This window comes from Dermacentor andersoni, chromosome 1, assembly GCF_023375885.2.
Source record: "Dermacentor andersoni chromosome 1, qqDerAnde1_hic_scaffold, whole genome shotgun sequence".
NCBI classification, from domain to species: Eukaryota; Metazoa; Arthropoda; class Arachnida; order Ixodida; family Ixodidae; genus Dermacentor; species Dermacentor andersoni.
The window spans coordinates 112,450,157-112,462,652 of NC_092814.1; the positions used below are offsets into that span (position 1 = coordinate 112,450,157).

Here is a 12,496-nt window from a genome sequence, read left to right on the forward strand (position 1 = left end):
TTCAGAGGGATACATGATTAGCTTTAGTGGTGCTTTTCATGTTTCTCCCGGGTTACCCGAGCGTTGGCAGGCGTCGCATGATCTCACAAAGTTTTTTATGTGCCCCCTGCAGGTGTGAACTTAGACCAATGCCTTGTGATACGCTCTCATTGAGCTGGTAAGCTGGCAGGATTTCCTCAACTGCTTTTTTCATCCCTCGAGCCTAGTTCAGTTTCTGTTGCCGAGGCTACCTCTTTTGCTACTTCTGCTGGAGTGGCTTTTGCATTTTCAGATGAAGCGACGCGATTTGACGAGCTTGGGATCGCATCAACGCCTGTACTGCGCTCTCTCCAAGTTTTAGCTCCTTCTCACACAGTAACTGATCCGACTGATTCCACAAAAATGTAAGGGTACTGCAGCGACAAGAATTTCGAAACTGCAGCCTCGGTCACAAGCTCCCCGAACGGCACACTGATTTTGACTTTCGCCATCAGCAGACACATGCTGTCTTCTTCCACAACCTGTTTAATACATGCTACTTCTACAGTGAAATCATCTACTGTCACGTAAGACGGATGGACAATGTTCATGGTGGCGGCACTGTTTCGTAGCATGGTTTTCCACTAACATGCAGGTCGTGAAGATAAGGGCGTAAAAGTTCCACGTTCTCGTCTCCTTCATCCATGTAGGAAAAAGCTACCCTAGGCTTCCCGCAGTTGACAGCGATACGTCTGTGTTTGTGGCACTTACAGCAGTGGATCGGTCTAAAAAATTCAAATTCCTTTTTCTGCTCTTTTTGTATGGTTTCGCCATTTGACTTCTTGCTCTTTTCTGACGTCCTTTTCTCTGTTTCTACATGCTCCAGTTGTTTCGTCTACAATCTCTTTTTAATGAAAATTGTTTCTGCGGTCCAGTTCGACCGTCAGAACTTCCGTCCGCTACACTCAGCTTTCTACTCATTGTGTACTCTTCGGCTAACTCGGCCGCCCTTTCCACATTGTCTACATTTCCTCTGTCTTGCATCCACAGCTTCACAGATTGTGGGATGCTTTTGTAAAACTACTGTAGACACATGCATTCAATAATCACGTCTGCCCTCGTATGCTTCTGCGTTTTTCAACCACTCGGCTAATTTTGGCTTTAAGCCATGTGCAAACTCCGGATATTTCTCCTTATCCTTGACCGTGCTTTGAAACCTTTGCCAAAAAGCTTCATCTGTAAGGTGGTACTTCTTCAAAAGGTGGCTAGCCTCAACCTTCACAAGATCGTATGCATCTTGTGCACTGAGTCTGTCGATTACTTCAGCAGCTTCACACGGCAACATAGACAGCAACCGCTCTGGCCATGTACTCGAAGCGAAGGTCATCTTCTCACCAGTCTTTTCAACATTTCCGAGGAAAAAGCCTATGTCGTTCCCGACTTCAAATGGCTTTAACAGCCCGTCCATGTAGTATGATTCTGCCTCACTTGATCATTCCAGAGCTTCTTCACTCTCTCGAGACAACTCCAAAAATTTACTTTCAAGGTCAATTTGCATTTTTCTTAACTTGTGATCTTTCTCGCATTCCTCTCCGTCCTGTTCTTCTTTCTTTCTCTCTCTGTCCTGTTTTTCTCTCTCTCTGTCTCGTTTCTCTCTTTTCCTAAACAGTTCTAACCCAATTTCAATGTCGTCCTCACTAGCCTGTTGAGAAATCAGCTTTAATATCTCCGACTGATTTCATCATTTCTTTGTGTACCTCTAGGCCCAATTTCTCACTGGTAACCAACAATTTGTCTCTCAGCATTGTCCTCAAATCCATGATTGCTGTTTTACTGCCTTGGTCCTGCTCACTAAACGGAGCTAGGTAAACACAGCCTAGCTAACAATCGGCAATCCATCTTCCCTCTTGTTCTAAACTGAACAACCACAAAATGAAGCCTAGAGAGACAGCAAAAACCAAGCACTCACCGCAGACACAGCACCATGACGCAAAGTCCGTCTCGCCACTGCCAGCCAGTTGTAAGAGTTGGCGTCAGGCATGTCAAAAGAGTAGCTGGCCCGTGCCGTCATCTGACTCATCCATGCTAAGGATGTTGTTGAAGGGAGAAACATGTCCTCATCGAGAATGGGGAGTACTGTGTTTATTTATGATGTCTACATGAGGAGTGGAGAAGGTTACGTCTCATCAGTCTAGCATGACTGAATTGAAGCACACTGAGGAGTTGAAAAAGTCCGCTTAAATCCCTTCTGTCCTCCCTAGATTCCTAGGCCAGGAAAATCTGCCATCCCACCTTCGTCCATTCAGAGCGTCTAAAGTAGTGGAAGGACCCGTGTTGGAGGGTGGGGGTTCACACAGTCACTCCCGCACCTTTTTTCACTGAACACACAGAAAGGAGGGGAGTTTCATAAACAGAGATTAAGATGACCCAGCAATTAGCTGGAGCGTCTGTCAAACGACCGTGGTGGTTGCTCAAATCCATGAGGAAATGCCGTAGAACGCCCTTTTCCAGGAGTTTCTTGTTTACATTATCGGTGACTGCGACAGTGAACCAACAATCAACACTCAATCCGCCAAACGTGTCTTGCCTTGTTGTCACTGCAGGTCTGTCTGAGGGGACGCATTGTTAGCTTCACGAAGCGATTTGTCGCAGTGGTGCAGGAGAGGCCAGAAGGTCACTGCTCCTGCTTGCCGATCGTAACACCGTGGGTTCAATTCCTGGCTGCGGCAGCTGCATTCTTAGGGCAAAATACGAAAGCACTCGCGTACCGTGCTTCCCTTTCTCAAATATAAACAAATAGAAGAATGTAAGCCACTCATAAGAAAGTGTCGGCAGAATGAACCTTTCAACTGTCCTTTTAGTATTGCAGAGTTGAGAGCTGCCTTGAGCGTATGCAAGAGCTCTGCACCGGGATCTGATAGAATCATGTATAAAATGCTCAAAAACTTGCACAATGATACGCAAGTTACACTACTTACACTTTTCAACATTTTCTGGGATGCAGGGTACCTTCCAACCGCATGGAAAGAAACCATTGTGGTCCCTGTTTTGAAACAAGGCAAAGACCCTTCTTCAGTGGCAAGTTACCGCCCGATAGCCCTCACAAATTACATTTGTAACGTATTTGAAAAAATGATAAATCAGCGACTCATCCATTTCCTTGAACTGAGCAAAAGGCTTGATCCCTATCAGTGCGGTTTCCGAGAAGGGCGCTCCACAACCGACCATCTTGTACGTATTGAAGGAAATATCCGGGATGAATTTATACATAAACAGTTCTTCTTATCGATATTTCTCGATATGGAAAAGGTGTTTGACACAACGTGGCGATACAGGATCTTGCAAGACTTATCGGAAATGGGAATTTGTGGAAATATGTTAAATATACTAGAAAGCTACTTGTCCAAACGTACCTTCCGCGTTAAAATCGGCAATGTATTGTCGCGACCTTTTATACAAGAAACTGGTGTTCCTCAAAGAGGTGTGCTTAGCTGCGCACTCTTTATTGTGAAAATGAACACCCTTCGTGCTTCATTACCGCCAGCCATTTTTTATTCTGTTCACGTAGATGACATACAGATAGGTTTCAAATCCTGCAACCTTACAGTATGTGAGAGGCAAGTACAACAGGGCTTGAACAAAGTGTCCAAATGGGCAGACGAAAACGGATTTAAAGTGAACCCCAACAAGAGTTCTTGCGTGCTTTTCACGAGAAACAAAGGGCTCATTGCAGATCCCAGTACCGAAATGTATGGTCAGCGAATACCTGTGAACAAAGAACACAAGTTTTTGGGCATCATACTTGATTCTAAACTAACTTTTATTCCACACATAAAGTATCTCAAGGTCAAATGTTTAAAAACAATGAATTTACTGAAAGTTTTATCCCACACAACATGGGGCAGCGACAGGAAATGTTTAATGAATCTTTACATGAGCCTCATTCGATCACGGTTAGACGGTGATAGATCACGGTGCCGTGATCTATCATTCTGCCGCCCCGAGCACGCTAAAGATGCTAGATCTGGTCCACCATCTAGGAAACCGACTGGCCACGGGCGCCTTCAGAACAAGTCCCATTGAAAGTTTATATGTAGAATCAAATGAGTGGTCACTTCATCTGCAGAGAACATACATCAGCCAAACATATTTTCTGAAAGTCCACTCTAATCCTCAACATTCGTGTTTTAATGCCGTTAACGATATGACATGCTACACTCTTTCGCAATCGTCCCTCCGTAAGACAGCCTATCTCGCTGCGTGTGAGGGTGTTAGGCTGCTGAGCACAAGGTCGCGGGATCGAATCCCGGCCACGGCGGCCGCATTTCGATGGAGGCGAAATGCGAAAACACCCGTGTACTTAGATTTAGGTGCACGTTAAAGAACCCCAGGTGGTCGAAATTTCCGGAGTCCTCCACTACGGCGTGCCTCATAATCAGAAAGTGGTTTTGGCACGTAAAACCCCATAATTTTTTTTTTTTTTTTTGCTGCGTGTGAGGGAGCTTAGTGATGAAATGCATGTCCCACTCCTCAAGCTTCGCCTAATGCATCCAGCCAAGCCGCTACCTCCTTGGGAGTGGCAGCTAATACAAGTCGATACATCTTTCATGCAAGTTACAAAGCATGCTCCAGAGATTGAAATCCAAATGCATTTCCACGCAATCCACGCAAACACTCCTGCACGGAGTTCTACACAGACGCATCGAAGTCACATGACGGGGTGTCCTATGCAGCCGTCGGTCCATCCTTCTTGGAATCTGATGTACTGCATCCGGAAACTAGTATATTTACGGCTGAGGCCTACGTACTATTGTCGGCTGTAAAGCATATAAAGAAATCAAAACTCCAGAAATCAGTTATATATACGGACTCCCTTAGTGTTGCGAAGGCACCCGCCGTGGTGGCTCAGTGGCTATGGTGTTGGGCTGCTGAGCCCAAGGTCGCGGGATCGAATCCCGGCCACGGCGGCCGCATTTCGATGGGGGTGAAATGCGAAAACACCCGTGTACTTAGATTTAGGTGCATGTTAAAGAACCCTAGGTGGTCGAAATTTCCGGAGTCCTCCACTACGGCGTGCCTCATAATCAGAAAGTGGTTTTGGCACGTAAAACCCCAAATTTAATAAGTGTTGTGAAGGCTTTGATGCCATTCTGTAACCATAAAAATCCGGTAATTAATGAACTCTATCCCGTCCTGTGTAAAGCATGTATATCTAACCAACATGTGATTATTTGCTGGGTGCCTGGACATAGGGGCATCGAGGGTAACTTTCTAGCGGACCAGATGGCCACATCAATTTCAATACATGCGGTTAATCCTACTGCTTCGGTCCCTGTCACAGACCTGAAGCCTTTCTTAAGAAGGAAACTACGAAACCACTGGCAATGCATGTGGGACGAAGAAATAAATAACAAACTGCACGTGATAAAGCCACAGTTAGGTTCATGGCCCTCCGCAACAAAATCACGGCGAACAGATGTCCTATTCTGTCGTCTCAGAATAGGACACACATTTTGCACGCATAACTTTTTACTCACTGAAAATGATCCTCCAACCTGTGGTAGATACAGGGAGAGGCTGACCGTCCTCCACATCCTCCTGGAGTGTCGGGCAGCCGAATCTGAGAGAAAGAAACATTTTCCCCTAGCATACCGGCAGCACATCCCCCTTCATCCTGTAATGTTACTCAGCCCAGAACCGCTCTTTGACACCAACGCAGTCCTAGGTTTTCTGAAAGATGTTGTGTTGCATGTTATTAGCCCCACACGTTGATAGCGTCTCCTCTCTTCAGAGGATGCCGCTGTGATAGCTGTTTCGTATAGCACATGCCTCTAGGCCCTTGTGTTTCAAAGGCTCTGGCGAGGCAGTAGTGCTCCAGGTAATGTTACCATTTCACATATTTTCTATTTTGCATCATTCTTTCATGATGGATTTTAATGCTCATAGAAAGCGTCATTTGTTACCGGCATAATCTTATTGCTGAGAGATTTTACACACTCTAGAGCGACTATATTTAAGGCCCCTTTACAGCCACGTCACATCAACCTCATATAACTCATAACTACATTGCGAACGCATCAGCACGGACCTGGCGCTCTTTTGGCCGTACGTGGCCCTTGTGCCAATAAACACCATACAGTCATTCATTCATTCATGTACCATGCTTTGAGTGCATGTTGTAGTAGCCTAGGTAGCCTGTATTAATCAGAAGACCTCTGCTATGGCATGCCTCATATAGGATCATAGTTTTGGTCCGTGGAACCCTTGACTGAAGTGTTAATAACCTACTGTGCAGTTACAATTCAATTTAAATGCGCTTGTGCATTATGTAGCATACCTTATATGGTGCAAAAAATCTTGTCGTAGAACGAATACCAAATGGCACAATGATCTGGCAGTTAAATACCGAAAAACAATAAAATTGGCATATCATAAAAAGTAGTCTTACAGCCTCCATATTTTTTTTAGCAGTGTTACCTGTAATCAATCTCAAATGAATGTGCAGACTTCTCACAAAATAAATTGAACATGCTGTTGCTGTGGTAAGGAGCTGTGTTGAGCAGAAAAATGTTGAACTATTCACATGCTCTTTCACATAATAAAGTTTTCCTGGCGCTTTGTGATGCCAGAAAACTGCGGTCTGTTGGATGCCGAAAAGTGGCCAAAAGACCATGGGCAGATTTGCGCCATAGCATTACATGGGGTACGCTCGATAAGCAAAGTTTTACTGCTCTAAAGAGCACTTATGACACTGAAACCTGCCAAAACGCACAAAAGAAGTGTCCCTCTGATTATAAGCGCCACATTCAACGTGAAGAGCTACTTTAACAAATCGGGAAGACGACTTTAGGGAAGCCAGTCTAGAAATTCGCTCGCCACTCGCCATAATCGGCCTGCATCGCAGTAAAACAGCGCCCCTAGCTTCATTGCACTTTTGATAGTGCAAATCAACCGATAACTTGCCAAAAACATGAAAAATCTGAGTGTCGCCAGCGCCGAGTCAGGCTGTGAACATGGCAGGTCAATGCAAGCTGGTGTTTCCCCAGCATTTTTCTCGAGCCGGCCATGCTCGATTCGGGCCATCCGACCTTAGACAAATGGTCTGAATGCGTGGTAGGGTCATTGAATTTTGTTCCTAGACATTTGTCAATGGCACGGGCACAACGGTGCGTGAACACTGACACTCAGAGCAGAATTAGCACAGTGTTGTCGACAACAGTGCGCCGAATATAACTTCACGGCTGTACACTTTGAGAAAAGATTGCCCAGTGATTATGCAAAGCCTCTACTGCAAAACCATTCAGTTTTCACGGTCACGCTGCGTACCAACACAACGTCAGGCTCAAGCCACAACATTTGCGGCGCTTTCCAGCGTGATACTGTCGTAGTCTTCTGTAACCTTTGCAGCCCCCCCCATAAAAGCGGCCACTGCCTTCCCCTCCCCATTCGCCCTCCAGTCTCCAAGCCGTTTGGACGCCAGTCATTCCTCTGACTTGCCTTCATGTCAACTCCTCTCCTCCTCGCTACCAGTTTCAATGTCGCTGCTCCCCCAAAGCTGCTGTCTTCCAGCCTGTTCTCCCGAGCACAATCTTCCACCAACGGGTACCCTTCCATGGTTCCTGCTTCTTGGTCTCCACAACTCCGATCGCCTTTCTTCCGCTACACGTGAAGCCGATGCCAAGACCACCACTGCAACCGTCACCATCACCAGCGCGCTCTGACGAGGAAAGTTAGATGCCCTGATGACATTTTGAAGCTTCTGCCTTCTTCGTTGCCCACTGCGTTCAGTCACTTTGGCGCTGATGGTGTGTGCATTTGGATCCGTGCTGCAGGCCATGTGATTCTGTGTTATTCGGAGTGCTTCGTTAGGTGTGCCTCATGTGTGCTTTTGTGGTCTACAGTGATAAATGGCTCCGTATGGCGCCAACATCGGCTCCAAGCTCTACTTGAAAAGTATGAAGACAGACATCCACAACCTAGATGAGGCTGCATTTTTCTACAAGATGCTACCGAATCGCACGTTCATGACCGCTGGCGCATCCTCATCCAGAGGAAAACAGAGCTAGGAACGTGTCACAGTGCTGTTTGGTGCCAATGCAACAGGCAAGGACAAACTTCCCTTGTTTATACTGGGGAAGGCAGAGAAGCTGCGGTACTTACAAAATGCAACTATTCCCAAAGAATGCATCTACAGAAGTAACAAGTGAGCATGGATGATTGCTGCTATTTTTGAAGACTATCTGCGCGTTCTGGATAGTCGGTTCAACGCTAAGAATCGGCAAGGGCTTTTCATAATTGACAATTGTCCGAGCCACAGGAAGATCGACAACCTCAAGGTAATTGCTGTGGAATTTTTGCCTGCAGACACAACCGCGCTACTTGGATCGATGGATCAGGGCATCATTGAGACAACCCGGAACCTGCACTGCAAGTCTCTTTTGCAGTGCATGCTCACAGCGTGCCAGCAAGAGGTACAACATTGATTTGCTTAGTGCAATCCATTTGCTGAACTTTTCATGGAAAGAACTCGCACCTTTTAATGTTGCCAACTGCTTTGCGCACGCCACCTATTCCCGTGCCATCGTCAACGGCCCTGACGATGACTGTACTTGCAGCGACCTGTACGAGGCTGTTCATAAAATTGCTGGCTAAGACGTAGAAGGCGACTTCAAGACATTCGCGTTGGCTGACGCTGCTGTTCTCGTGGTCACCCCAGCGACGGATGCAGAGATACTAATTGACACTATTGGTGGCCCCGACGAGGACGAAGAGCCATGTGAAGTGCCAGCTATGGTGCAGACACGGGAGTACATATGCCTGCTGTGAAATAAGGTTGAATACATTGGTGGTAACCACGACCTCGTGCAACGCTTCATCAAATTCGAGCAGGGGTTGCTTGCACCCGGTAAGAACTTGAAACAGCCAAGGCTGACTGCCTTTTTTTCACCTGAATAAAGTTTTGCTTCACTGAATACATTGTATTTTGAGTTCCTCGCAGTTGTGGCACAATTTAAGCTTGACTGCTTTAGATTTTCTCGAGTGGGCGCTTATATCGACTTACCGCTTATAATAAATTTTTTACCATCCCACTGACTTCGTTATAACGAGGGATTACATTTTATACCAGTTTATATTCATTGTAGATACAACAGTCGTGTATTTATCATAGCATGCTGGCCACATTATATTATTTATTACATGAAATGTTAAAATTCTTCACAAAAGCTGGCTTTGGGTCATGTGATGGGGCTTCTTTTGCATCACCAGTGCTCCAAAGCTGTAAAAAAGATCACTCATCCTAATGATCAAAGTTTTCATGTACCGGGAGTTTCATCAAGCCCTGCCATAGAACTTTGTGACATTCCTGGTCATGCATGCCTGTACACTTTGACAAATGGTGTGCATATTTACTGTGTGTCTACATTGGGTCTTTTCTCCTTCAGATTTTGACCAAGATTTAGCCAACATTGTGGCAGCTGTTGGAAAAAATCAATCCATCAAACGGCTTTCGATAGGAAGGAACTTCACAAACATGAAGACAAAGTAAGAGTGATGTTACTTTTCAGTGGTCAAGTGTCAGCTAATTAGATTGTGATTTCTTGTCTGTATTTACTCTCAGTATGGTTGACACGTCCTGGTCACTGTTGAATCTTTTTCCAAATGATGCATGTCTAAAGAACAATGGAAGGTATTAGTAAATAAAAAGGCGATCAATTTTTATCTTTTCGCACTCTACAAATTGACGGACAGCAATTTAGTTCTCCACAATTTGCTGAATAGATGTCTACTTTTTCTAAAACATACCTGTACCATTGATAAAATAGAAAACAGTAGTAAAATTAGGATCGGTTTTTTAAATTGTACAGTCTAGTGGCCAGCAGGAAGAATGTAATGCACGTAGCATTTACCATGACATTAACAGTAAGCTCGTTTGGTTGGTTGTGCATCTTGTTAAAAATCAAGCTTCACAGCACAACACTGCACAAAGCAGGGTGTCTACTAACCGGGAAAACCGGGAATTCTCAGTGATTTTGAGTACTCTGGAAAAACTCTTGGAGAACTCGGGGAACTTGTGCCTCTGTCAGGGAAAATTTGCTGTAATTTTATTGAAAGGGTCGAAAGTTGCGGTAATGCTGGCTCGAGTAACAGACAGGAATCATCATGAATCGTCTTTGACATCCCTGTCGTCGGCTGGAGGCATTGCCAGTGTACAGTCAATGACCGACTTTCCGGGATGCGCGATAATTTGGAAAGCTTCGCGGCACCACCACGTACCCCATAGAGTCAATGTAACAGAAAGTCTGAAATTTCGGTTGCAAGAACCCTTCGCTGTCCGAGTTTTCGGACTTTTTACCGTGACTGCAGGTCTGAAATGGCGTTAATCAAAGCCACCACCACCGCTGCCGTTTTGATTACCTCGCCACCTCGAACCGGCGCTCTCGCACGCAGATGCGGTGGCAGCCGTAGCTGCCACTGCGGCAACGCTAGACCTAGCTGCTTGAACGTTCGCTATTAAGGTTCTTGCCGTTGGGTGCCATGTTTTTCATTGAAGAAATTGACTGCTGCTAGCAACGGCACCAACTCTGCCTTTGTGGTCCTCGCGATTCGCTTAGAAGCTTGGAAAGCATGGTGCGTTGCATAATGCCGGTTCCTGAAAGTCAGCTTCGCCTCTGTACAGAAATGTTACTTGGTGAAGCATACACAAAAGTATTGTAGTGAAGCATAACACGCTTGGGAAGGGGCTATTGCCACGGGACACAGTACGTATTTCTTAATTATACACGTGTGCACCCGGTATTTCATGTCACAGTATGAGCACCGATATGCCTAATACGTGTACCTACAGGCCTTCAGAGTGTTTCCGAATGTGCCTGTGGCAGTTTGAGTCCTTAAAGGCAATAAATGACATGCATTTATTTTTTCCAACTGGCCGAATTTTGGACGTTTTCGCGGTTCCTAGGGAGTTCAAAAAATTGGATGTGGACTGTGCAACTGACCAAGAAGATGCTTCAAATTCTCTGTGGGGCGAACGAGTGGCAGAAGGAGGACAAGAACAGAAAGGACCTACGCATTGAGGGATGAATGTGAAAGCAAACATGCTGCCGCCGTTTTTAAGGATCTTGAGCTCAAAAAACAATGTGTTGGCTGATGCCGAGATGCAGGTGTCCCTCATCCAAACCAAAATAAACTCTTTAGAGCCCTGAAACACAACACTGAGGCGTCGTGCGCGGGATGAGAGTATGTCAGGTCACTTGAGGTTGACTTACGGGCTGTTGTGAGAGAACCTCAATTATGACAAAGTTCGGGCCCCATACTGCTGAGCTTGCTATCAGTTGATAGAAATAGCTCACATTCGAAAATATTTGCTTCTGTATGCATCTCTTTTTTATTTGTATTTGAGAATGTCTGGCTCAATTTGCAATTTTTTTGCGAAGACATTTTATTTGCTGTACATTTTACTAACCCCTCTGTTCTATTCTCTTTTTGAATAGCATAAACACTACTCCTTAGTATTCAAATTGGATTAAGTTTTTTTTTTTTATGTGCTTACTAGAGAGTGACACCATCGGGCAATACGGTTTAAGCCCATCTTGACATAAAACATAGTTTTGCATCACTCAGGGAATTTCGCAAAGGCACTCAGGGAAAACCTGGAGAACTCGGGGAATTTAGAAACGTCAACTTGGTAGACACCCTGACAAAGACAAAAAGAACCATACAAGGACAGCACCTTTGTCCTTGTGGTTCGTTTCTGTTTACTTTGTCTTACTGTTAAGTTTCCTTTTTACCAAGACATCGCACATATAAAATATGTATGCGATGTTATGGTGGTTGGTTATGTGCAAAGCTTATCATCAGATATGGCCCTCTCTTTATGTCAGTTTTACCAAGTTAGCTTTTGCCTGTGATGCATTGCTACTTGATATAACATGTATTGTCATCAAAAGGGAAGCTAGTGATTGGCTGTCACTTTTTAAGCAAAACTTCGTTTATATAGTGCAGAAATCTATCCTGCATGAATGCTGTACCATAATAAGGGTGGAAATTCGGCCTAGTTGTTACGACATACTACTGCAAGTGAAATGCAAAAAACGGAGAGAAGGGGGTTACAACACATGCGCTAACTTAATAATAACAATAATACTTAATCATTTGTTGAAGTTAGCAAATGTGTTGTACCCTCCATCTATCGCTGTTTTTTGCACTTCACTTGCATCATATTTAAGTGCACTGTTTGGTCTGAAGGGTCTGCGACAGCCACCACAACATTGAATATCAAACACATTGGAAGTAAAATGTTTCCTACTACTCAAACTTTGGATTCAGTTCAACCTGCTCACTCTTTCACTCTGTCACTTTTATTGAACTCATCTCTCTTTGGCACTAAAATGTACAGTTGAACCCACTTATAACGATACAGCCTTTAGCAATAATTGGATATAACAGTGAGCAGCCGATGCACCATCAACTTTTGTATGTGTTCTACAGTAAATTAAACTGCTTACAATAGTCAGTCCTTGGATACCTTTTTACTGGT

General features: G+C 44.8%; 1 protein-coding gene across 5 annotated transcripts in view; it reads left to right on the plus strand.

Annotated features, from left to right (window-relative positions):
* Window positions 1-12,496, plus strand: part of LRR (capping protein regulator and myosin 1 linker 1 leucine rich repeat protein) — a 213,580-nt gene that overhangs the window by 77,963 nt on the left and 123,121 nt on the right. For all 5 annotated transcript variants that reach the window (XM_072286631.1, XM_072286632.1, XM_072286635.1 and 2 more), the window contains one exon: window positions 9,402-9,501. In XM_072286631.1, coding sequence (XP_072142732.1) covers window positions 9,402-9,501 — 100 coding nt within the window. The remainder of the gene's footprint in view (window positions 1-9,401; window positions 9,502-12,496) is intronic.